This window comes from Phascolarctos cinereus, unplaced genomic scaffold (assembly GCF_003287225.1).
Source record: "Phascolarctos cinereus isolate Bilbo 61053 unplaced genomic scaffold, phaCin_HiC Scaffold_5;HRSCAF=322, whole genome shotgun sequence".
Classification (NCBI taxonomy): Eukaryota; Metazoa; Chordata; class Mammalia; order Diprotodontia; family Phascolarctidae; genus Phascolarctos; species Phascolarctos cinereus.
In genome coordinates this window covers 320,314,900-320,341,945 of record NW_027555958.1, presented here as the reverse complement: position 1 = coordinate 320,341,945, position 27,046 = coordinate 320,314,900, and the positions used below count along the sequence as shown (strand labels likewise).

At 40.3% G+C, this 27,046-nt stretch overlaps 1 protein-coding gene across 3 annotated transcripts in view; it reads left to right on the top strand.

Annotated features, from left to right (window-relative positions):
* Positions 1–27,046, top strand: part of ACACA (acetyl-CoA carboxylase alpha) — a 253,708-nt gene that overhangs the window by 40,204 nt on the left and 186,458 nt on the right. For 2 of the 3 annotated variants that reach the window (XM_020991778.2, XM_078156110.1), the window contains exons 4-5: positions 20,986–21,118; positions 22,102–22,240. In XM_020991778.2, coding sequence (XP_020847437.1) covers positions 20,986–21,118; positions 22,102–22,240 — 272 coding nt within the window. Of the gene's footprint in view, positions 1–11,369; positions 11,645–20,985; positions 21,119–22,101; positions 22,241–27,046 lie in introns of those variants that run through there. The other variant, XM_020991777.2, reaches the window with a different exon arrangement.

Sequence of the window (27,046 nt, the reverse complement as noted above, 5' to 3'; positions counted from 1 at the left end):
CTTTCTGTGCTTTTCTTGAGTGTTTTATTTGAAAGTCACATTTTTTATTTAGCACTGATCTTTTCATTAGGAATGCTTGAAAGTTCTCTATTTCATTGAATGTCCTTTTTTACTACTGAAGGATTATACTCAGTTTTACTGGTTGTAAATTAGCTCCTTTGCCTTCTAGAATATCATATTCCAGCCCCCTGATCCTTTAATGTAGAATCTGCTAACTCTTGTGCTAATCTGATTGTGGCTCCATGCTAGTTCTCCTTGCCCTGGGACTGCCACCTAGGACTGCCACGCAGTTCTGAGTATGGGCAAAGCAACAGAAGCCTGCCGAGGTACTGGCAAAGAGACCCCTGTAATCTCTTGCTGATTAGTGGTTCCACTCTCTTACCATTTGTGGGCAGAGAGCTTCTGAAGCGGGTGCTGTCGCTGCTGATTCAGTGGTTCTGAAGGCCTGCTTTTGCTTTGCTGTGGCCCAGTCTGTGCTGGATTATGCTGCATTCTCACCCAGGTGGGACAGACCTTTTTTGCTGACCTTCTAAGTTTTATTTGGCTGGAAAATTATTTCACCTCATCCTTTTGTGGGTTCTGCTGCTCCAGAAATTGTTTTATGGTATTATTTAAACGTATTCAGAAGGGTTTTGGGGAGAGCTCGGGTGAGTTTGGTGAGTCAGGTGAGCTACCTTTTCTCTGCCATCTTGCCTCCACTTTGATCATTTTCATTTCTTTTCCTAATTTTTCCTCTACTACCCATCTCTTCTTTAACTCTTCCAGGAATTCTTGTTAGGCTTGGGCCCAATTAACATTTTTCTTGGAGGCTTTTTTTTTGGGGGGGGGGTAGCTATTTTTACTTTGTCTTTTTTTGTTTCTTGGTCTTCCCTGCCATCATAGTAGCTTTTTATGGTCAAATTTTTTTTGTTGTTTGCTCATTTTTCCAGCCTATTTCATGTCTCTGAACTTTAAGTTAAAGTTTGGCTCTGCACTGTCCAAAGCCTCTGGCCTTTTTGTATTGCTCTTTTTGGAACTGGTTGTGTGTGTGTGGGGGGGTCCTGCGAGTTTTTGGTGCTTCCAAGGTGGTGTGATCCTGGGAGAGAGGTATGGCCATTCCTTTTTTGGTCTACTCTCTGGTTTTTACCAAGGAAGGGACCCTGCTTCCCTGCAGCTACATGCTACTGCTCTTCTCTGCTTTGGTCCTGTGATGAGGGCCCCTTCTCCCTTGTGACCATCTACCACTTTTCTTCTACACTCTTCAGTTACAACCTGGAACTGCATATGGGAAATAGAGTTGCCAATCAGCACCAGCTGTACTCAGTGTCAGAAAAGGGAGCAGTTGTACAACTCCCTCCCTGTTTCTGGGCTGAGAGAAGCTGTTGTTGCTGTTTATTGCTGCTGCTGTGTCTGTGGGCTCTGGACATACACATACCTTTATCAGACCTCCACACTGGTGTTACAGACTTCTCCTGCCTATGTCTTAAGTTTTCTTAGGCTGGAAAACTATCACACCCTGACTTTTTGTTAGCTCTGCTGCTTCAAAATTTGATTTTAGGTGTTATTTTAAAGTTGTTTGGAGGGGAATGTTGGGAAAGTTCAGCTGGGTGACTTCCCCTTATCCACCATATTGGTTCTGCCTCACCTTCATTTCTAAGAACCCCTCAGACCTGAATGTTGGATCAAGAAAGCTAGTTTTGATTTGGGGAACATGATCTATGTTAGTTTCCTAGGATATGGACTTTGGGAATATTTTTTTCTCATGATTTGGTTTTTGTTAGCACTTTCAAGTTTTGCCTGCAGGGTCTGAATATATTCTTCTGCCTTTTGTTACTCCCCCACCCCCATCTCTCCATGCTGTTAGCGCTCACTGTTAGCTCTCACTGTGGCTCGCTTGTTCTTTTCCTGATGACCCAGGTGCTGTGGTGCCCAGGAAGTAAGTAGATAGAGGAAGCAGCCATTAAGGATCAGATCTTGAACTTGTTCTTTTGCTGAAGGTAGTATTTTCTTCCTCTTCCCACTTTCTTACCATCTTCTCTTTCTGTGCAGAAATTAGAAGCTATGCCATTGGGTCAGCTGATTCAAGGAGAGGCAGCATGTGCTTCTCCTGGAATTTCTTTAATGTAGGTAGCAGTTTGCTGCAGTAAAATTATGTGTTCTGATTGGGATATGGCCAGTTAAGAACTTAGAGATCTTTTAGTCCAGCTTCCTTGATTTACAGATGAAAAATCTGAGGCACAGTAATGATATAATTGCCTAGTGTCATTCAGCAAATTATTTGTATAGCTGGGATGGAACCTAGTTCTCCTAATTCCCAGTACAATGCTATTGTAGTATATCATGTGGTTGTTATAAATTTTTCCTCTCTTACTTTTTAGATAACATGTAGTCCAAAGTAATGGCCTACTTTTGTTAAAAAATCGGTTACGTGGCAAGCTATAATGTGTATCTGACTGGTTTCATGGGCATGGCTCTATAATTGTCTTTTTTTTTTTAATATACATTTATTTATTTTTAGTTTTTGAATTCACTTCCACAAGTTTTTGAGTTCCAAATTTTCGACCCATCTCACCCCTCCCTCCATCCCAAGATGGCATGCATTCTAAATATCCCTTCCCCTAGTCTGTCCTCTCTTCTGTCTCTCCCTCCTTCTCTTATCCCCTTCCCCTTCTGTTTTCCTGTAGGGCAGGATAGACTTCTGTACCCGATCTCCTGTGTTTCTTATTTCCCAGTAGCATGTGAAAACATTTTTTTTTAACATGTTTTTAAAACTTGAGGTTTCAAATTTTCTCTCTTCCTCCCTCCCCATCCACCCTCATTGAAAAGGCAAACAACTCAATATAGGTTATACACGTGCAGTTATGCAAAACACTTCCATAAGACATGTTGTGAAAAACTAACTCTATTTCCCTTAATCCTATCCTCCCCTCCCATTTATTCAAATCTTTTGACCCTGTCCCTCCTCAGAACTATTTCCTTCTGATTACCCCCTTTCCCAATCTGCCCTCCTCTCTGTCATTCCCCTGCTCTCTTGTCCCCTTAGATTTCCATACCCAATTGAATGTGTATGTTATTCCCTCCTTAAGCCAAATCCTATGAGAATAAGATTCACTCATTCCCTCTCACCTTCTCCTGTTGCCCCTCCACTGTGAGAGACTTTTCTTTGTTTTTTTTTTGTGAGATAATTTACCCCATTCTACCTCTCCCTTTCTTCTTATCTGAGTATAATCCTCTCTCATCCCTTAATTTTATTCTCCAGATATGACCCCTTAATCTTCAACTCACCCTGTGCCCTCTATCTATCTATCTATCTATCTATCTGTCTATAATACATATAATTTTTTTCCTTCAACTACCCTAATACTGACAAAGGTCTCATGAGTTATAAATATCATCTTTCCATGCAGGAATGTAAACAGTTCAATCTTAATAAGTCTCTTATGATTTCTGTTTCCTGTTTACCTGTTCATGTTCCACTTGAGTCCTGTATTTGAAAGTCAAATTTTCTATTCAGCTCTGGTCTTTTCATCAGAATGCTTGAAAGTCCTCTATTTCACTGAATGACCATTTTTCCCCTGAAGGATTATACTCAGTTTTGCTGGGTAGGTGATTCTTGGTTGTAATCCTATCTCCTTTGCCCTCTGGAATATTATATTCCATGCCCTGCGTCCTTTAATGTAGAAGCTGCTAAATCTTGTGTTATCCTGATTGTGTTTCCACAGTACTTGAATGTTTCCTTCTGGCAGCTTGTAATATTTTCTCCTTGACCTGGGAACTCTGGAATTTGGCTATAATATTCCTAGGAGTTTTCCTTTGGGGATCTCTTTCAGGAGGAGATCTGTGGATTCTTTCAATTTCTATTTTGCCCTCTGGTTCTAATATACCAGGGCAGTTTTCCTTGATAATTTCTTGAAAGATGATGTCTAGGCTCTTTTTTTGATCATGGCTTTCAGATAGTCCAATAATTTTAAATTCTCTCTCCTGGATCTATTTTCCAGGTCAGTTGTTTTTCCAATGAGATATTTCACATTGTTTTCTAATTTTTCATTCTTTTGGATTTGTTTTACAGTGTCTTGATTTCTCATAAAGTCACTAGCTTCCAATTGCTCTATTCTAATTTTTAAGGAAGTATTTTCTTCAGTAATCTTTTGGACTTCCTTTTCCATTTGGCCAATTTTTCTTTTTAGGGCATTTTTCTCCTCATTGGCTTTTTGGACCTCTTTTGCCATTTGGGTTAGGCTATTTTTTAAGGTGTTATTTTCTTCAGTATTTTTTTGGGTCTCCTTTAGCAAGCTGTTGACTTGTTTTTCATGATTTTCTTGCATCACTCTCATTTCTCTTCCCAGTTTTTCCTCTACTTCCCTTACTTGCTTCTCAAAATCCCTTTTGAGCTCTTCCAAGGCCTGGGACTGATTCATATTTTTCTTGGAGGCTTTGGATGTAGGAGCTTTGACTTTGTTGTCTTCTTCTGGTTGTATATTTTGATCTTCTTTTTCACCAAAGTAAGATAATATAGTCTGACTCTTTTTGTGCTGCTTGCTCATGATCCTGGCCAATTACTTGAGTTTTAAACTCTTTGTTAAGGTAAGAGTCTGCTTCCAATGTGGAGAGTGTACTGTCCCAAGCTTCAGGGGTTTGTATAGCTGTTTTCAGAGATACTTGTAGGGACCTGTAAATTTTCAGTTCTTCCAAGGTGGTATGATAAGGGGAGAGGTGTTTACTCCTTTCCTGGCCTGTGACCACAAGTACTTCTTTCTGTCCTGTACCTGTGAGGAGGGGCTCCTCTGCACAGCCACTACAAGCTCCTCCGTGCCAGCATTCCTCCTCACCCCAGCACTGCCACTCAGAACTGTGACCCAGATCCAAACACAGGCAAAGCAAGAGATTCCTGCCTCAGCACTGGCAAAGAGATCCCTGCAATCCCTCTCTGATCAGCCACTGGATTCCCCCTCAGTCTGTGGGCTGGAAGCTCAGGAAGCAGCTGCCCTCCCCCCCCCTTCCCGTCAGGCTCTTGGGGAATGGAGCTGAAACCCTGCCTTCCTCTCTGAGCACAGCAGAAACAGATATTTCCCACTGACCTTCTAAGTTGTCTTTGACATTGGTGGATTGAGGAGTCTGGAAACCTCGACAGCTGCGGGCGATTCAGTCCTCTGTGAGGCCTACTCCAGGTTTGCTGCAGCTTGCTGCCCACTCCGCACTGTGCTGAGCTACCAGTCCGGTGCGATGCACCTTTCTGATCAATCATCCAGGTTGTCTTGGGCTGGAAATATTTTTCGCTTTGTCTTTTTGTGGGTTCTGCTCCTTCAGAATATGTTTAGAGCCATTTTTTATGCGTATTTGGAGGGGTTTGGGGGAGAGCTCAAGCTAGTCACTGCTTTCATTCTGCCATCTTGGCTCTGCCTCTCTATAATTGTCTTCTACCTTACTGTTCCATGGCTAGAAAAAAATCGTAAAAGGAAACATGATTCATAAGCCTAAATTCCTCAAGTTTTGCTTATTGAATATCTTTAATTTTTAGGTCAGCTCTGCTTAAGCTCTTGTCCCTCTGCCCTCCAGAGTTCACCAATTTTAGGTATCCCATGTACTCTTCTGATAAGTGATATGCTCTCTTGTCCTTTTAGAGTCCTTTTGGCAACTTAGGCCTTCATTTCACCTTCTTTTAAGGGAAAGCTTGTGAAGATCCTTTTTGGGAGTTTCCCTTTGGCCTTTATTCAGTTAAATTTAACATGTTTTTATTAAATGCTTGCTAGGTGCCAGATACTGGGCTATGTGTTTAGGATACTCAATCAGAAATAAGATTGTCTTTATTCTTAAGAAGCTTACATTGTATTGGGGGAAGAAATGGACACAAATAAGTAAATTTAAAAAAAGCTAAGTAATTTCTGGCATTGGAGCACTAACAACTGGGGGAATTAAGAAAAGCCCTTTATAGCTGAGGCTTGGGAGTTTCCAAGACACGGAGATAAGGACTGAGAGCATGCCAGGTAGCAGATAGCCCGTTCAGAGATACAGAGATGGGAGATGGAATATTGTACATGGGGAATGGGAATTATGTCAGTTTTTCTAGAACATAGAAGAGAGGCAGGGTTGAAAGGCAATAATGTGAAATTAGTCTGGAATGAAAGATTAAAGACAGAGTGTAAAGAGTTTGAAATGCCAAATAGAAGAATTTGTATTTAGTTCTGGAGTCAGTAGATTAGGAGCTACTGAAGGTTTTTGAGCAGTTGGAGGGGAGATACTTGAAGCAAGGAAACAAATTTGGAAGCTATTAAAGCAGTCTCTGAAAGATGTGTTGAAGGCCTGAACTAGGGTGGACGCTAAATGAAACTGATGCAGTAAATGTTGTGAAGGTAGAACCGAGAAGACTTGGCAAGAGATTTGATTAAGAGGCAAGAGAGAGAGAGAAGCATCAGGCATGACTATGAGGTTCTGAACCAGCCTTGGTTTTTAGAAAGATGGTGATGACCTTGAAAGACGTAAGGAAATTCAAAGGAAGAGAAAAGATAATTTTTTTAGATGTATAGTTTTTGATACTTGTGGATCACCCAGGTTGAGATGTACATCAGGGAGTTGGTGATGCAGAGCTGGGGCTCAGGAGAGACTGTGAGGGCTGCATGTAGATTGGAACCTGATCGAGATCACTGCAAGGCACTGTAGAAAGTGACTGAGGACAGAGTCCTGGGCTGTACTTGCACATAGTGGAGGGGACACGGATGATGATTCAGCAAAAAAGACAATCAACAAGCATTTACTAAGTACTTACCATGATCAGCACTGTTTTAGGGGCTGAGGATACAAAGACAAAAATGAAACGATTTGCCCTTAGAGAACTTGCATCCCATTAGGGAAATAACACATACATATCTAAAGTATGTACGTATGTATTTCGGAACCTACCTGTGGAACACCTGATGAGGAGGAAACTCCCTCTGCAAATATAGTTAGTTGCTCTGCAACAAACAATGTTAGAGTTGCCTATTATATATACAAAATATATGCTACACTATTACTTTTTCGGAGAGGTGCCAGCATGTGGGGAGTGGGGATCAGGATCAGGATCAGGAGGGGCTTTTTGTAGGAGAAAGCATTTGAGCTGAGCTTTGAAAGAAGCTTGGGATTTTAAGAAGAGGGAAGGAGACAGAGTAGGAGTGGTCAAATGAAAGCAGAATCAGGAAAGAACAGTCATGAAAATGAGGGATAAGTGGGCACTGTCTATAGTGTGCTGGGTTTGGAATCAGGAAGACCTGAGTTCAAATCCAGCCTCAGACACTTATGAACTGTGTAACCCTGGGCAAGTCACTTAACCTCTGTTTGCCTTAGTTTTCTCATCTCTAAAATGAGGATAGTAGCAGGATCAAATGAGATAGCGGTTGTAAAGTGCTTAGCACAGTGCCTGGCGCATAGTAAACATTATATAAATATTAGCTATTATTACTAGTATTATGAAAATCTAAGGACAGAAGTGTATGTAGGAGAAGGGGGTGGTCAGCAGTGTCAAATGCTCCAGAAGGGTCAAGTCGGATGGTGACTGAGAAAAAAGAGTTTGTATTGATCGGTTAAGAGATGGTAGTGACCTTCGAGAGCTGTTTCAGTTGTGTGGTGGATTTGAAAATCATACTGTAAAGTGATTGAGAAGTGAGTGGGAGAGGATACAGTGGAGGAGACAATGAGTGTAAATTGCTTTTTCTAAGAATTTGGGTGTGAGAGGGAAGGAGAGATGTAGGATGATAGCTTGTGGGGTGGGCAGGGTAATAGGGTGAAGTGAAGGGTTTTTTTATTGAGAATGAGAGAGATGTGGGCATTGGATAAAGGATAGAACAGGAACCATCAGATAAAGACAGATTAAAAATTTGCAAGAGAGATAGAAAATGAGACAAAATAAAAAATATTTAAGGGAGCAAGTTGCTGAACTGGACAGGAGCTGATGGTCAAATGATGAGGGTGCAAGAGAGAGTGATTGGATGGCAGGAAACTTGTTCTCTGAACCCTGGTCTTGGAACAGGGTTAGGGTTAGGGTTAGGAACTGCACGTCAAGAAGTTGAAGTTCTGTGTCTGATTCCTTCTGGAATAAGATACCATCCCTTAAAGCTGCCTCCAGCAAATCTTTGGGCTTTTGTCACAGTTTAGCTATTGATGTCTGATTGACTCCTAATGCCACCCCACTCACCATTTTCTGCATGTTAAAGAATACCCATTTCACCTTTCTTGGATTTGCATGAACTCTGGGATTCCCTGTCTTGTCCATTCCAGTACCTTTTTTGTGAAGGCCACTGTGTCTATACTCAAAATGTAATTTGAACTAGTCTAGAAAAGCCTGTAGTCTCTCATCACCCTTCTGTTCCCCTTCCCCCCGATAAATCAAAATCTCATAGTAGTTGCAAAACTCTCTTCGTCTGACAGAGTTCAAATCTTTTGCTGTACTTTTAGTAATTAATATGTGACTGTGATACAAAGGAATGTATTCAGTACCTTCAGATGGGTTAAATTCAAGTAATTAAGCGGTGAAACAACGATCTATGATAACTGGCTGTCTGACCGGAAGTAACCTTCATTCTAGTGACTGTACATGAGCATCTCACATCTGAGTCTTTGACCAAGTGTTACATCCCATGAAAGGGGGGTAATACATTATATTCTGTTTTGTAAGTAGGGAAGATAAGGGCCAGAGCATGTGTTGACTCTGGGTTTTGGTCCAGTGTATTTCTGTTTGTTTTTGTGCCCATCTTTCTCTCTGTATATGATATTGTGACTGATGGACAAGACAGCCAATGGCTACTGAAAGGCTGTTGTCTCTGTTTTTGTGCTTAGTTCCCCACTGAAATTCTGTACATTTAAGGGAGCCATTGCAAGAAGTACCTCTCTGAGCCAAGTTTCTTTCCTGCTTGTAAAAGGCCTAGTAATGTACAAGAAAAATCTGTGTGTGTGTGTGTGCGTGTGCGCGTGCCCGCGCACACGTGCTGCAGTCTATCTCGGACTGCATTGCAACCAAACCAGCTAATGCATCACTGTCTTTGGGGTAAACTGCTACGTCATCCTTGGTGCTGGCATGTTACAATGCTGGGATCAGTGTGGGCTCCTAGCTGGGATTTGTGTCAGGTGTGTGTGTTTGCCCATCTGTTCATCGTGGAAGAGGATGGGGTTCCTGTGAACTTGGAGACTTCACTGTGGGTCTGTCTTTCCCGTATCCTGTCATCACAGATAAGACCGTAGGAAGCAATTGCAAATGAGAAAGGACCTTGGCTTTGTGTTTGGGGTTCTTGGTAAACCGGGCTGTTCTTTTGCCTTAGAATGAGCATGTTTTTAAAAGGAGGGAGGGCAACAGGAATACTCTGTGTGTGTGTGTGTGTGTGTGTGTGTGTGTGTGTGTGTGTGCGCGTGCGCGCGCGCGCACATTCATGAGTGGATTTCCTGATGTGCAAAATGACCTGCTTTTATTCTGCAACCAGTCCTTTATTGGCTTCCAGAATGTTGGACACACTGTAACAAAGACAGTGAATGATTTTATTTTAATACACTGTTTACATTGGGGGAGACACATAGTGAGTGTGTGTGTGTGTGTGTGTGAGAGAGAGAGAGAGAGAGAGAGAGAGAGAGAGAGAGAGAGAGAGAGAGAGTGAGAGTGAGTTTAGGTTGTTGCTAGCTCTTTGACCACAGACTGGCCTTAACAAAGGCCCTAGCACTGTGTTCTTGGCAGCCTTAGCAGTAGAGAGTAGAAAGACATGAGGTGGAGGTGGGGAGGGAGGCCGACTGGATTGGAGGCAGGCTTCTTTTGCTTGCCAGACTGGTTCTTCTCAGATATATGTAAGGAGGAAGGAAATTTGACTGACACACCATACGTATATCAGGCACTGTGACATGCTGTCTTTTTAATCTTCCCCGGTATCTAAACACAATGCTTTGCACATAATGCATACTTAATAAATTTGTTGAATGAATGTTGCAGAGTGGCTGATAGAAATAGTATGAGAAGCCAGGGACCTCTCTCTTTGCTTATGACTGATCATGGAGGGGTAGTCAAGACTAGGTTTTTTGAGTGTTTTTTTTTTAACCTAAAATGATAGTCTCTATCTATTCCTGGTCTCATTTGTACCTTATGTCTGTTGCAGTCCTATCATATCTTAGGAGTGTTGGTATCTAATCAGCAAGAAACTGCCTTTTTTAAGTGTTCTTTTTTGTTTTTTAAGGCAGTTGGGGTTAAGTGACTTGCCCAGGGTCACACAGCTAGTAAGTGTCAAGTGTTTGGTCTGAGGCCAGATTTGAACTGAGGTCTTCCTGACTTCAGGGCCAGCGCTCTATCCACTTTTAAGTGTTCTTGATGGGTGGTTTTCTTGAGCAACCTGATGGTGCCAGGGGAAGAGATAGAATGGCAAAGTTGCCTCTGATGAATTGGCTAGTGACAGTCACCAGAAAATTACAGCATAGCCATGGGTATGTATTTTCCAAGTTAGTGGTTGACTGGCCAGGGCCTTTGGGCCCTTTGAGTTTCTTTTCCAACACAAGGTGGCGCTGCCTCCTTCAAGCTTCTGTTTGTGACATTTGACAGATAAATGATTTCTTTTTAAGACAGTGTTTCTTCCTTTTCCACTTACCTATGGATTTGCGTTTTGTCTGTATGCTGAAAGGAACCTGTCAAAGTGTGCTTACTTGGCTTTATATGTATGCAAGCCTATTCCAGCTACATTTCCAGATAAGATTCCTCTTCCCTGTTTAAACTAGTTTGGGTCTATTCCTCTGAAATATGTCCCAGGGGTTTCTTTTCCTCATCTGAATTGCTCCCACAACACCATCTATTGCAACTGCTTCACATCTCATTTTTACTGGCTTTAGTTGTGTTTCTGCCCACAGGGTCTTAGCTTATGACTGTTGCTTAAAAAATTCTCTTGGGGGTGTTTGTCCCTCTATATCAGAGTGGAATCTGCACTGGTTTAGCAGTTATTTGTCTTATTCAAAATTATGTAGCCTTTGAATGGGCTTTTGTTATCTCTGACCTAGTGTTCCAGTTTTCCATGGACTTTGAGAGTCCTTTTTTAACTCTGATATTACCTGATTAGTGTGTGTTATGTTTCTATGGGTTTCTGGATGCTTGTATTTGCTTTAACTGGTTCCTGCCCTTTTAAACTTTGCCTTCCTTGTTTCTCTCCCTGGATCCATGCCTGTCATGTGCTCTTGGCAGCCAGGGCAGGCTGTGGAGGTTTGCTCTGATGGTTGTTAGGAGAGAGTGACCGCTGCTGAGACATGTCTGTTGCAGCAAGAACAGAGCTGTCAGCCCTGCTTTCTAGTTACATAATCTTTTGTATCTTCTCCCCTCCCCTATCAGCCCCTCTGGGAAGTCGATTAACTCTTGTGTGAGTCAGATATTTGAGGAAATAAGCTCAGGGGAAAGAGGTGGGGAAATACCAGAATAAGGGACAAAGCTGCAAAAGCTGTTGTGTGAAGCAGTCTACAACTATTGTTACTTCAGTCTGGCTAGTAGGGGACCAGGAGGAAGGCAGGGCATGCATGATCTCTGTCCTGCTGGGTTTTAAGCAGCTCTAACAAGAGGGAGGAGCTGCAGCTTGTGTTTACAAGGCAGAAATCTGAAGAAAAATCTGCAAGCCCTTTGCTAAACTGATATGGAGGATTCTGCAGAGGAAAATAAAGAAATGAGGTATTACATGCTCCAAAGGTAAGATCTCAGTTGCTTTTTTTTTTTGTGATGAATGGTACATTTAAAAAAAAAAGAATTTTTTGGCTAATGATGGCTGATCTCTGAACTGGGGGTAGATTTAGTTCTTTAACCCAGTGACTTAATGGAGAGCACGAATCCCATTTAGAAGAAAGTAAAGCTTAAAAATAGACAAATATATCCAGAGAATCTGCTCTTGATTTTCTAGAAAAACTAGGTTTTCCTTAGAATATGTCTGGATTTGAGAGAAGGACCTATTTACATGTTTAACATTGTAGCAGTGTAGAAAGTAAACCATGGCTTGCAGAGGTGACTTTGTGGCATAAAGTTGTGCTCATTGGATTTGGTTGTTTTTGCAGGAGACGAGTCTTTTTTTGGATGTTATCTGTTAGGTAGTCCTTTCATGAGGAAGGGGCACCAGTGGCCTACAGTTGTATATAGGTTGCTGCTATACTTTTGTGGTGATAGCTTTGTTAATTTGCTGCAGCCTTCTAAACTGTCTGGAGCTCTGGAAAGATGGCTGTGACAGTTGGTAATGACATATGATGAAATTATCTGTGCCTAAACTCCTGTGCTTTGGAGATTTCTTTATTTCTGCTTTTGGAATTCAGGTTGGTGTCAGGTGAAACTCTTGTAGGTAAATTCTTTCCACAAGAAGGACCTAGAATTTGACACAGCCCAATTGCCCATTAAAAAATTCTCTGTATTTTGTCCCCTCTACCAATAGATAAGGGTCACTGGCCCCAGCTCTAAAACTTATTTTCAGACCACCTGTCTCATTTTTCTGAGAAGCATTGCTGTATAATGGAAAGACTTGGTATCGAGAGAGACCTTCCTGGCTTTGAACACTCTCTTGATTCTTAGTTTCTAGTCACTTAAGCTCAAAATATTATTATTATTATTTTATGGTTGTGGGCAAGTCACTTAACCTTCATGTACTTCAGTGTCCTCATCTACAAAACGTGATAATCATGCTCATTATACCTTTCTCAAGAGTTATCACGTTCAAATGAGATAACATGTGCAAAGCACTTTGTCAGCCATAAAATGCCATGTAAGTGTCAAATATTTTTATTACTGAGAGACAGTTGTGTTGTATTGAATAGAGAGGGGATAAGGCCAGAAAGGTAAATTGGGATTAGATTGTGTGTGCTTAGTCAGTTTGTGAACACTTAAGTTCTTACTATATCCCAGGTACTGTGCTAAGTGCTGGGGATAGAAAGAAAGGCAAGTCTCTTTGCCTTCATAGAGCTCACAGTCTAATAGGAGACAGCATGCCAACAACTATGTACAAATAAGCTGTAAACAGGATAAATTGGAGATAATTAGCAGAAGGAAGGCACTAACATTAAGTGGATTATACAGCAACAACCCATGTGCAAAAGATACTTATAGAAGGTGTGATTTTAGCTTGTACTTGAAGGAAGCTAGGAAGTGAGGAGGCAGAAATAGTTGTTTGCAAGGTGTTTTCCTCATTGGACTGTGAGCTTCTTGAGATCAGGGTCTTTCTTTTGCTTTTCTTTGTATGCACATTGCTTAGCAGAGTGCCTTGCACATAGTAGGTGCTCAGTAAATGCTTATTGTCTGTGAGAATTCCAGGTATGGGGAGAGGTAGTAAAAATGCCCAGAGTAGAGAAAGATGGAGTGTCAGAGAAGAGGCCAGTGTCACTGGTTCAGAGAGAGTGTGGGGGTGAGTAAGGTGTAAGAGGACTGACTAGAAAAGGGGGGAAGTGGGCAGATTATAAAGGGCTTTAATTCCAAACCGAGGATTTGATATTTGATCTTGAAGGGGATAGTGATAGGAAGCCAGTGGAATTTGTTGACTGGAGGTGAGGGGGAGGGATAACCTGGTCAGATTTGTGCTTTAGGAAGATCATTTTGACAGCTGAGTGGAGGATGGACTTGGAGGGTGGTCTTGAATGTAATATTGAGGAATAATGAGAAACTGCTGGAGGTTTTTGAGCATGGGAGTGACATAAACAGAACTATAACTTAGGAACTGGAAACACTGTAGGGGAGATCTTTAGGCACTGACTGGTCAGGAGACTCTTGTAATAGTCAAGGGAAAAGTAAGGGCTTGCTATGGATTGGTGTCATTTGACACATAAAGGAAGGGATGGATTCAAGAGGAATTGTGGGAGTAGAATGAACAGAATTTGTTACTGGTTACTGGGATGGAGGATGAAGCACCTCTCTCACAGGGCTGCTTTGAGGATCAAATGAGATATTTGTGAAGTGCTTAACACAGTGCCTGGTGTATAGTAGATACTTAATAAATGCTTATTTCCTTCTTTCCTCCTTCTCCCCCTCCCTCCCTCCCTCCCTTCCTCTCTTCTTTGTCATATGCCCTGGTGAATTTTTCTTTAGTGCATCAGACATGTCTCATCTGAGAAAATGATGGCATGGTTTTGGCTATTGACTAAAATAACTGTTATGCATCTGTTTGTTTACCTTTGTCTGACTGTTATACTCATGTCCAAGTTGAAACTACTCATACAAAGGAGATAAAAAAAAAATTCCAGTGGTACTTAGTATAGTACTGCTGTTTCTGTCACTGCTGGAAAAGTGATAGGTATCTAGTAGGCCAGTGGGCAAATACCTATTGATGCTTAAGAGTAGTCATATTATCTCATAGGATTTAGAGTAGAAAGGGGCTTCAGAGATCGTTTGGATCAATCCCCATAATGAAAGTGACCCATAAAGTGATGTTCTCAAAGTCATATATGTGTGTATGTATGTAAGTGCTGTATATTTGTATGTGTATATACATACATGTATATACACACACACAGGCATGTATGTGCGTGCGCGCGCACACACACACACACACACACACACACATCAACTAGCAGGGGTGGGATTTGAATGAATGTCTTATTATTACAAATCCATGGCTCTTGCCAGTCTTCTTCCCTAGAAATATTATTAGCTATTTATTAAACATGTGGAACTACTTCTAAATGTTGTGTGGCTTTTGTCACTTTGTTGCCTTAAGGATCCAACCGCTTTGTATGTTGTATTTGCCCTTTTGCCAGGTCTCTGAAAACTGGAAATCTTCTGGTTACTGTGGTATAGTGGAAAGAGCACTGAACTTGCAGTTAGGTGGCTGGATTTGAATTCTGCCTCTGATGATTACTAGGTGTATAACCTAACTTCTCTGTGCCTCAGTTTCCTGATCTCTAAAATAAGAGTGGTAATACCTGACATACGTTCTAAATAGGGTTGTGGTGAGAGTCAAATAAATTTTATATAAATTCTAGCTCTTATTATTTAATATTATTTAATTATTGCCACCCATTCCTCCAGAGCTGAGGAGCCATAAGTAAATAGTCACTAGTGTGGCAAAAATAATTTTGGAATTTATGTGAATTGTAGAGGAATGAATACAGTATAGACTCTAGCTGACTGCCTGGAAGCTTGTGTTTACCTTTTTAAAGGATGTACATTAGTGGACATGTGGATTTTGAGTTGTGAGTATGTATATAAAAACCCTTTAGTCTTCTTTCAGCAGGAAGAACACATCTTTGCTCTTGATGGCTTTTGCATTGCAGGCGGTATTTTTTGATTTTTCTCTTCATTTCTCTTGTGCCTTTGGGAATGTTGTGCTACTTCTGGTGTCCTTGTGATGGAGCTGCTTCTCTCGCTGTCTGAAAGATGGCTAAGTGATCCAGCAAGCTGTTAGCCAGGTGCCCAGTGCGCATCTTGGGTATCTCTAGTATCATACGATTTTATGGGATTTGAAGCTGACAGAGACCTTAGAGATCATTTAGTTTCGTCCCTCCCTTTACACACATGGAAGCAGCAGTCTGGACTGGTGAAGTCTCATAGGCAGTAAGTGGAGCAGAGCAGGGTAGCTTTGTCTCATGTCAAGCCCTGACCCAGCAGCTGTGCATGTGATCTGCGTGCTGTGGCATTCATAGAGTTAGAGCTGAGGAGGACTTCAGAAGTCACCTGGTCCTACTACTCATTTCATTGAAGAGGAAAATTAGGCCCAGAGGGGCTACATGTCTTGTTCTAGGTCACAGGGGAGTTACGCCCAGCAGGTTTTAGGCATGATAGTGTGTGGTGTATGTGGTGTAGTAAACTAGTTCCACAAGTTAAATTTACAACCTCTCATTAATTTATCTGAGGCCCCACTCCAGTTTATTAAAGTGGAAAAACTTCTCTTCCTATAAGCTTTTACTCATCTTTCTCTCAATATCTCACCCTCTAGTCGTATAGACTTGAATAATCCATGTTACTAGACTGACAATACAAAGAAATTTAACTTTATCTTATATTATGATGTCAGAATCTATATTAGCCATGGTGTTGCATTTCAGTTACGTATCCTTGTGTTTCTGAAAAGGCCAAGGTATGGTGGAAGTAAGAGGGAAAGTTAAGATTTGATTTGTGCTGGTTTTTGTTTGGAAGGTCGTGGTACAAGCCCTCAAATCCTGTGATTAAGTGTGGATTCAGAATATATTTCCTTGTGAGTCAGTGCCAGAATGTTGGCGCAAGCATTGAATGCTGCTAAAGGAATCATGGCCTGTTGCCATGTCCATTGACCTTATTTTCTTAGTGTTGAGCCCCTCCCACTTTTTTCTCCACAATCTCTCACCGGAGCACTGGGCCTTTTGTTTTCAAGGAAACTCAGAAGGCCATGGTTTAGTTAGGACCATAGAGTAAGTAGCGTAGGTAGCTTCTTGCCTATTCATGTGAACTAGGACTAGCCCCGAGACCCGAGGCTTGTGTGAATTATATATACTCCCTACCTAATGGGCTTGTTGCGGTGAACAAATGAGTTAATTTACCATCCTAGATTCTAAGGACAAAAAGATGAAAAATGAAAGAGACCCTGGCTTCAAAGAGTTTATTGTTTATTGAAAGGGGAGGGGAATTTATATGTCACATGAAGAAGTATAATATAGGGGCACCTTGGTGGTGCAGTGGATAGAAGTATAATATAAAGTATGATGGGGCAAAGGAGAGATCCAGACAAAGTGCTCTGGGGAAATATAAGGAGAAGAGAGAATCTTTTTCACTGGGCAGAGGAACAGAAGGTATTGTCACCTGAGCTGAGCCTCAAGGGTCAGAGGTGATGAGCACAGAGTGGGAGAGTGTGGCTTCTCTGAATGCATGGAGATGGGAGGTGACATGTTGGGATTAAGGAACAGCTAGTCCTCTATTTTGGCCTGCACATAAGTGTATGAAGGGAGGTGGGGGGAAGTATTGTGAATTTATACTGTGTCATGCTAAGAAGTTTCTCTTTTACTTTCTATAATGTCACTAAAAAAAATTAGGAGTTTTTTTGTTTTTTGTTCTTATGTTTTCATCTCCTGTTCTGTCTTTCCCTTATCCCTTCTAGAGAGTCATACCATGTAATAAGAAAAACGAAGAAAAAATCACAACAAATCAAAATACCAAAAAAAGGTCTGATGCTATATGTGTTGTTCCATGCCTGTGGTCTCCCACCGCAGTAAAAAAGCAGGGAAAGGTGTCTTCTTATATCTCATATTTGGGACCAAAGTTTGATCAATTATAATTTTGCAGCATTCATTTTTTAATTGTTGTTCTTTCCGTTTACTTTATTGTAGTTGTATATATTGTTTTCCTGGTTCTGCTTATGTATTTCACTTTGCATCTGCTCACCAAAGGCTTCCATGTGTATGTGTATATATCATATTTGTCATTTCTTACTGCATGGTAATGTTATATTACATTTATGTATCATAGTTTGTTTAGCCATTCCTCAGTTGATAGTCATCTGCTTTGTTTCTAGTTCTTTGCTACCACAAAAAGTGCTGCTATAAATATTGTCATGTGTATAGGGCCTTTTCTGTCATTGACCTAGTTGGGACATAGGCCTAGCAACCACTGAAAATTTGTGATCAGGGAAGTGATAGAAGATGAAAATGATAAATTCAAGATGGATGAAAGAGGAGGCCTGGAGAGAGAAAGCTAGAAGTTAGAAGAGAGAGAGGAAAGGGGAGAGATAGGAGGTAGCTGGTAGAAATGGAGAAGCAGAGAAAGATGGGAGGAAAAAATGAGAAGAGCCTTCTAGAGATGATGCCCAGGCAATGAAAGTCTGTATCCTTTCATAGCTTCTCTGTGTTTTGTACCGATTCATCAATCACTGCCTGAAAGTTCTTTTTATTCTCTGACCCAAATCTGTCTTGCTGCTGTAGATGCTTATTCACTTGTGTGCCCACAAAGCTTTTTGTGAATAGTAAGGTGTTATATAAATACAAGCTATATTAATTGCTTTTGGAGAGTCAGGATGATATAGAAAGAGAACTTGAATTGGGAGTCAGGAAATCCAGGCTCTAGTTTGGCTCTGCTGTTCTGCCTGGGCTTTCATTTCTTTATTCGTGAAATGAATGGGGGTGGGGGGGGTGGGCTTGGGAAGAATTTAGGTAGAGTACAAGGCTTAAAAATGTTAATCGACAGGTTGGAGCTAGTTGGTGAGAGGGTTTTGTATTGAACAGGCACAAACTGTATAGCCATTCCAGGGCAGGTTTTCAGGCCTAGTGAGTGGACCAGACACTGATCCCAGGCCAACAACGGTTTTTCATTGATACCTTCCTGTGGTGAATGCTGATCTTTGAACTCAGAGGATTTTACATAGATTAAGAAGTTGGTAAAAGGAAATTGTTGAGGCAGTGAATTCCTTGATAGGAGGAACAGTCTTTCCTTAGTGTTATCTAGAAAATAATCGAAGTGACTAAACCAGCTGGATGCAGACCTTGGGAGAGGAAAGTAGAGAATATTCATTCTGTTTATAGTGTATACATGTTTAATGTGGAAAGGCATTGTAGTGTAATGGAAAGAAAGATCTCTGATCCAAGTCAGAAGACCTGGGTTCTGGTTTAGGCCTCCCATTAAGTAGCTCTGTGAATTTGGACAAATCTTTTCCCTTTTGTGGGCCTCATTTTTCTTCTTTATAAAATGAAAAGTTTGGAATATATGTTCTCTAAGATCTCTTCCAAGTTTAATATTCTGTGATCTAAATGTTTCTGGTATGCTATGTAGGCATTGCCTTATAGGCTAGGAAAAATAACAATTTTATGATTATTTTTGAATGTACCTATAAAAGGTTCATTCAAGGAAGGAACTTATATTCCAGAAGGGAAATGATGATACAAATACAAATTTAAAACCAGAACCAGGAGCAAGAAACAATCTTATTTAAAGAACTGGCAGCAAAAAAAGGAAAGCTACTTAGATACTTTACGGGGTTTAGATGAATTCTTTTGATTGTGGAAGGAACTTGGCATTGAAGTTAGTGATAGAATAGAAATCTGCATTTGTTTTTTTTCTTTTCTACCAATTATTGAATTTATAGAATTATAGATTTAGAACTGGGAGGGACATCAGAAGTCATCTAGTGTAACTCGAAGTTTACAGATGACACAGTCGAGAGTCAGAATGAGGTTAAGTGATGTGCCTAACGTCATGCAAGTAGTAAGTAGTGGAGTCTGGATTTGAACCCCTGGTCTCCCATTCCAGTACTCTTTCCACTATACCACACTGCCTTTTGTATGTTAAAGTTATAGAATGTTAGTGTGAAAAGGATGATAGAAATTATCTAGTTGAACCCTCTTGTATGGTATCATATTCAAATTCTCCTGTCAGGAAGCCAGTGAAACAGCTTGCTTATTGGGCTGTTTTCTTTTTAATTTATAATTATATCTTTTTTTCAAAAAACAATCATTTTTTTCTCCCTCCCACCTTCCCTTCTCCACTGAAAAATAGAAAAGCAAAACTTCTATAATAAACATGTAGAACTAAGCAAAACAGATTCCCCTATGGACTGTGCCTCAGAATATGTCTCATTCTGCATAATTAATCTATTATGTTTTCTGCTGAAGTGATAGGAAACTGATAACTGGTATATAATTGACTTGGAGCTACAAAGTATTTTCGAGGATTGAGGATTAGGATGAGTGCAGAATGAGACACCTCCATGAGAATGCAGCACTTGGCTTAGGGAAAGCAGCTTTCTGTCCTGTTGACTGACCTTCAGCACCGGGTGGTTTTTATAATTTAGTCATGCTCATCAGGAACTACATGTATGATTTTCCAAGAATGTTAGATTTTGAAGGGACCTTAGAGACCATACCTAAATAAGAAATGCCTTTGAAACTGAACCAATAAATGGTTATCCGATTTTTGCTTGAAGACTTCCAGTGAACGGGGAAACCCTGGGGGAAATCTTCGTATGTAGTCCATTCTCCCTTTTGGGCAGCTCTAATGTTGATGAGTTTTTCCTACAGTCAAGGCAAAATCTGTTAACTTGCCACTTTAACGTGGAGGTCTTGGCTTTGCCTTTGAGAGTCAAGAACAGGTCATTTTCTTCTTCATATTACAGCCCTTCAACTACTTGAAGATAGCTATTGTACCCCTTTTTCAGTCTTTTTCTTTAGGCTAAACATCTCCCTTTTCTTCAACCAGTTCACAGATGGCATTAACCTGAGGTCCCACATTATCCTCCTTGCCTTTCTTTAGGTTCTAATTTATCATGTGAGCTGTGTGAAAGAATTCTACTCTTGAAAGCTGGATGGAGTTCTCCCTTTCTTCTCCTCCCACTTTTGGAGCCTTGTTGCACTACTTTTCTGTTGCAGTAATTTTGATCCCCTCCCACCCCCACCACCCCCGTGTAATCCCTCAGGGTAGTGTGTAAATTTCATACCCTCCTTCCCCCAGTTCACCTTTGATACCTTCTGTACAAGTTTCCTTGCCCTTCTCACATCCAGACAATGCTAGTCTCAAACTATTATCATGTCCCTTTCCCCTTAAAAAACAAAAAACTGGGAACTGGCCTCTGTTCCTAGGCCTTCAACCTATAATGAAAGTGCCTAAAATATTACAAAGTAGTTGTGGAGTGTGGGGTAGTACAAATAACATTAGACCTGGCTGTTAGGAAACCTGGGTTCTCACTCTTTCACTAATTTAGATGCATGATTTGGTGCAATTCGCTTAATTTCTCTTAGCTTTTCTTATCTCTAAAATGAAGGAGTTGAACTAGATGATTTCTAACATCTTTTTCGGTTCTAAACTTTAACTGATTGTATTTTATTACCTCTCCATTTGATTCCTACCCATAGATTTGTTCATTTTCTTACAATAGCATTGCTTTTCTATAGAGCCTCTTTGTGATAGCAGATTCCTTGGTGTTGAAAACAAATGTTTTATATTTTTGAGTGGAAGTTTTCTTGTTTCCAACAGGTGCTAATCTGAACTGTGAACTTACAATGTGTCTGATGAGGAAGGGTCCTGTAGGGAAGAACAGGTCTACCAGGGAAATAGTCTTGATGATAAAATCCTTTCTATAGATTGTTATGGTTTCTCTCCCCTTTTAGGTCCAGCATGTCCGGCCTACACCTGGTAAAACAAGGCCGAGACCGAAAGAAAATAGACTCCCAGAGAGATTTCACTGTTGCTTCTCCAGCAGAGTTTGTTACTCGTTTTGGGGGAAATAAAGTGATTGAAAAGGTGAGTTGTAAGGTTAATGTGAATATTGTTGACTTTAGTTTTTTTCTCCTAACTGAATGAGGTCTAGGGGCTGTAAAATTCTGGAAATGTCAGGATTTTCTGAGCTCTATTTACGCATCTTTACCATAGTATCTTATTTGATAATTACTCCATTTTTGGGAGTGAATATCTACCTTTGAATACTTTACTTCATTTGAATAAAAGACGAAAGGGTGAGCATGGTGCTGGTTGTTGGTAGAGTGTAGGTAATACTGTGCCTTTGTCATAAGAAAATAACATGTAACACTTCTTTGAGATTATCTCTGATTTATCCTGTTAATATCTAGTTTGTTTGTACTTTGCATGTTGCTTCATGAGACTGTGAGCTTCTTGAGGGCAGGGATTGTTTTTGCCTTTCTTTGTGTCCCCAGAACTTAGCACAATGCCTGGCACATAGCAAGGGCTCAAAAAAATGCTTGAACCTCATTTGTTATTTAACAGTACATCACCTCTATAAGGTTAGTGCTTTTCTCTTTAGAAAAGCCAATTGGTAGGAGCAGCTAGGTGGTACAGTGGATAGAGTACCAGCCCTGGAGTCAGGAAGTCCTGAGTTCAAATTTGACCTCAGACACTTGGCACTTACTAGCTGTGTGACCCTGGGCAAGTCACTTAACTCTGATTGCCTCCCCCCCCCCCAAAGCCATTGGTAGAAGAACTAACAACACTTATATATTTACAACTTATCCCTCCAGGAAATTAAGGGAGGGGAATTTAGTTTTACTTGGTAAGCATTACAATACTTGCTTTACTAACATTATAAAATGACATCTTCCTGGTCATGTGGGAGCTGGTTTCTACGCTGACTGACTGCTCTGTAATAAGAATTCCTGTTTGTAACCTTGGTTTGCTCAGAGAAGGAGAGATATATGTGGATTTTTTTTCCTTACCTTCTTTTCCATCATTGACTTTATTTCTGCTCTCCCCTCTTCCTTCACTTTTCTTAGGTTCTCATTGCCAACAATGGCATTGCTGCAGTGAAATGCATGAGATCTATCCGTAGGTGGTCTTATGAGATGTTTCGAAATGAACGTGCAATCCGATTTGTTGTCATGGTGACGCCTGAAGATCTTAAAGCGAATGCAGGTGAGTTACTTATGTAAGAATTATTTAAACTAGCATCACTCTAAAGCATGGAGCTTTTGCTGTATTTTGGCCATAGGTACGTAAAAGGATAGCTTATATATTTCCAGACCCAAAGAGTTTCCCTTGAAACTGTTGGGACCACTGATTTTTATCCCTCCTCTCTCCTTTTTGGGAGGATTTAGACCTGTGGTTTTTATCAGTGTGGGGTGACTTTGAGTGTGAAAACTTCCTATAGTAATGCTTGCCTATGATAACATAGCGCACACGTGTGAGCATGTGTGTGTGTGTGTGTAGGGGGTGGGGGTGAGCCTTGAACCCAGGTTCTCGCTCTAAGACTGACCCTCCATCATTATGGCATGTTGCCTTTCTTTTCTCCTTTAAAAAATGGAATCACATAGAAATCTGGGAGTGGTTGTACTTTGAAATGAGATATTGTTCACCCCTACAGGCCTTTAATTTTAAACATTAACCGATTTGTCCTACCTTGGATTCCTGTGTTTGAAGTATAAGTAGGTAGAAGTTTACCCAGAGGTTTAATTTGGGCTTTAAGCTTTTCCCATTTCAGTAATAAGTATTTGCTTTGTAGCCTACTCAGGTGTTTCTGCTCTTTAACCAGTGCCAGGATATAGGGGGCAATTAGCAAATGCAGGTGTGTATTTCTGGGGCTCTTTGGGAGGAAAGAGCCAAAAGTTTGTGCTGAGGCTCTGTTAAATTTTTTTCAGAAACTGGGGATTGGAATTCCCTTTAGTTTTCACAACTGTCTCCTACCACTAGCTGTCTCTGAGCCCTGAGGGAATACAACATTGGGGTATTTTTATTTACCTCTGTTTCCAACTGATTTTCTAGTGCTTTACCTTTCCTTCTTTGAATATCTGCCACAGGATTGTGCATCATAGGATCATAGATTTAGAGATGGAAGATGCCTTAGAGATCATTTGGTCTGAGCCCTCATTTTATAGCTGAGTTGAAGACTTTTGCTGTAGTCAAGATGTATGACCCAGTCCTCACCTTTCTTCCATTCAGTACTTTGTGTCTCAGACTTTCTTAAGGTAGGGTACATATGGACAAGTTTGGTTTGAATATCTAACCCTTCCAGCATGCTTTGATGTAGGCTACTATTACTCTATTTAAACAAGAAATAAAGTAAAGGATTTTCCTCAGGCAGGGGGGCTTGACTGTGTTCTTGTGTGGAAAGAGGAAAAGGGTCTTTAGATTAGAACGTAGTTTTCCTAATAGACACATGTTCCCCATGTAAAGTTGCCTCTTTCTGATGATCATCTGTACCTATCTTCCATGTTTCATGAGCACCAATAAAATAGTTGGGGGTAGAAAAATCAGCAGTACAGCAAAGTAGAGTCTGTGTGTTAGCCTTGTCCATGCTGTGCCCCTGAGACGTTTTTTCCCACTAATGACCAAAGAATTCTATTCTGGAAAAAGGGATGGAGTAATTCAACATTTGCTTCAAGAATGATTTATTTGGTTATTCCATTGAGGGAAGTTTGTGCGTTTTTGGAGACATTTATAAGACATCTAGCAGTGCCTCTTGAGAGTCCTCTCTAGGGCAGGGTTTCCTAGTCTGGTGGTGCCATTGGGTACAATTTCTAAGGGAGTTATAAGGATAGATATTAAATTAGAGTAATAGAGATAAATGATGGCGTCAACTTTGTCTTGGAGCCTTGACCTTCTTTTCTTCCTTTTAAGGTCTGCTGCAGCCTTCGTAGTGGAGAAACTTGAATTGTAAAGCCCCAGACAGTCAATTTGGTAGTAGTGGTGGCTGTGATACCTGCCTACTAGATGAACTTTAGGCTCCGTGTATGTTCATATAGGAATGATATAGGTCATCTTCTGCTAATCAAGGGGTGCTGGCCTGCACACATGTATGCACAGTATACATATATGTGTATACATATATGTACATATGTATACACACAGAGAGAGAGAGAGAGAGAGAGAGAGAGAGAGAGAGAGAGAAAGAGAAGAATTCATTATTCGTTTAAACCTTTTTCTTTTCTAAACTTTGCTATTTCTGTTGAGAGCATTACCATCCTGGTAGTCACCTGGGTTCACAGCATCAAAATTATCCTTAATTCTTCTCTGTCCCTCACATTCCACATCTAGTCATTTATCAAATCTTGTTAATTATGCCTCCACACTATCTCTGTATTCACACAGCTACCATTCTTACCCTAGTTTTGGGTATAGAGTCTCCTCTCTTCCTTTTAAGATGCAGCTGAGGGCACTGTCTTCTGCATGAATCCTTTCCTGATCCCCTCGACTGCTTGTGCCCTCCCTTCCAAACTACCTTTTATTTGCTTGTATGTATTTATATTAATTTTACATTTATACTGTATGTATTCTTAAATGTATTTGTCTCTTCCCATTAGGAGATGAACTCATTTCAAGTAAGATTATTTCATGGTTTGTACTTGTATCTCCAGTTCCTAGCACTGTACCTGGCACATAATTAATGTTTAATAAATACTTGTTGATTGATTGATTGAAAAGCATCCTAATTGGAATCCCAGCTTCCCATCTCTTTTCTCCATGACATCCTCTACATAATTAAGAAGTACCTTTTTTTCTTCTCCTTACCTCCCCCTACTGAAAAAGAAAGAAAAACAAAATATGATAAATATGTGTAGTCAAACAAAACAAGTTTCTATGTTGACCATGCTCAAAAAATGTATGTCTCAATCTACATTCTGAGTCCATCCCCACTCTGTCAGGAGGTGAATTGGTAACATGCTTCATCATGAATCTTTTGGCATCATAGTTGGTTAATGTATTGATCAGAATTCTTGATTAAGTCTTCGAAAGTGGTACTTACAGTGTTATTGTATAAATTATTCTCCTGTTTTTTTTTTCTCACTTCTCTTTATCAATTCATATAAGTCTTTCCAGGTTTCTTTGAAATCATTCCTTCTTCATTTCTTTAAGCACAGTAGTTACTCTGTCACATTCATATACTACAGTTTGCTCAATCATTCCCCAATTATTTCAGAATACTTTTCCTGAAGGAAAGGTCTGACTATGTTACTCTTCTGCTTAAGAAGCTTCATTGGCTCCATTGCCTTTAGGATAAAATGAAAACCTCACTGCTTGGCATTTAAAGTCCTTCACTGTTAACAGTCTAATCAAACTAGCCAAATTGCCATTCTCTGAATTTGACGTCCCATTTCCCACCTCCATGCATTTGAATAGGATGTGACCTCATACTTAGAATTCACTACCTCCTCAACTTCGCCTTTTACAATCTTGTAATTTCCTTCAAAGCTCACCTCGTGTGCCATGGTCTCCTGTGAGAAGCCTTCCCTGATACTCCTAATTGCTAGAAAACAATTTTATTTAATTTAACATTAATCCTAGCCATTTCTAGCTTGGAAATAGATTAGACTGAGAGCAGGGACTGTTCTTTTACCTTTATATCCTTAGCACTTTGTACAGTGCTTGGCAGATAGTAGGTGCTTAATAAGAGTTTGATGATTGACAGAGAGAAAGAGAGAGAGAGAGAGACAGACAGACAGACAGACAGAGACAGAGATGTCCAAATTGGGTGGTCTTCCATTCCTTTTTTTTTTTTAAAGTGAGTCAGTTGGGGGTAAGTGACTTGCCCAAGGTCACACAGCTAATTAAAGTGTCAAGTGTTTGGTCTGAGCCCGGATTTGAACTCAGGTCCTCCCGAGTTCAGGGCCGCTACGCTCTATCCACTGCGCCACCTAGCTGCCCCTTCCCATTCCTTTCAATGTGACTCTCTGGCTTAAGACAATTTCAGATAACATTTATAGGAATCTTGAATAAAGAAAAGATATTTTGAAACATAGCCTGCGTTTTATTCAATTAATTTAAGTGTGAAAATATTTAGTAAACGCGTATTGAAGTGAATTAAATTGACCTCACTAGATTTTTCTTTAGAAATTTGTAAAATGTTTAGTTATGTTTTTTATTTTAAAAGAATGTTCACAAACTTGTTAAACAAGTCAAACCAAATAAACAGACACCACAATTCACACTAAAATGAATTCCTTTGGGGCAGCTAGATGGCGCAGTGGATAGAACAGTGGCCCTGGGATTCAGGAAGACCTCAGTTCAAGTCTGGCCTCAGACACTTGACACTCACTAGCTGTGTGACCCTGGGCAAGTCACTTAACCCCATTGCCTAGCCAAAAATCAAACAAACAAAAAATGGATTCCTCTGTACAAGATGTGCATAACAATTCACTGCATTCCCTTCTATTTTCTGTTAACTTTGTTACTGTAGTTGCAACTATATCCATTTTTTTGTAGACAGTGCAGCTCTTCTCCCAGATCTACTTTGATTGCTTTGCATTATTTCATAAAATCTCTTCAAATTTTTTTATGTTCCTCGTGTCATTTTTAATGGTGGACTAGTCAATATTCCGTTATATGATGTATTCCAGTACTTTTCATGCCTCAATCTGTGATATTATTGGTGCAGTTCTTCTTCCCTGTTGGTCCGTAACAAAATTATCTTGTCATTCACCCACTATTGAATATTCAGGTTGTTTCCAGTTGTTTTGTAATTGGAAACAGTGGTGCTATGGATACTTACTTTTGAACAGTTAACTTTTTTTTTAAACCTTTTGTACTCTTAGGGTCTATTTCCCAGAATTGTCATATTAATTCAAGGAGTATGATTAATTTTGTAATTTTTGTTGGTTATTGTCTGATAGTACTCCAAAAACATTCCAACAGTCTGTAGTTGTACTCCTATAAGGTGTGTGTATCAGGCCACAGTCCTGCTAATATTAACTTTTGTCTCTTTCTGATTTTATCAATTTGATATGT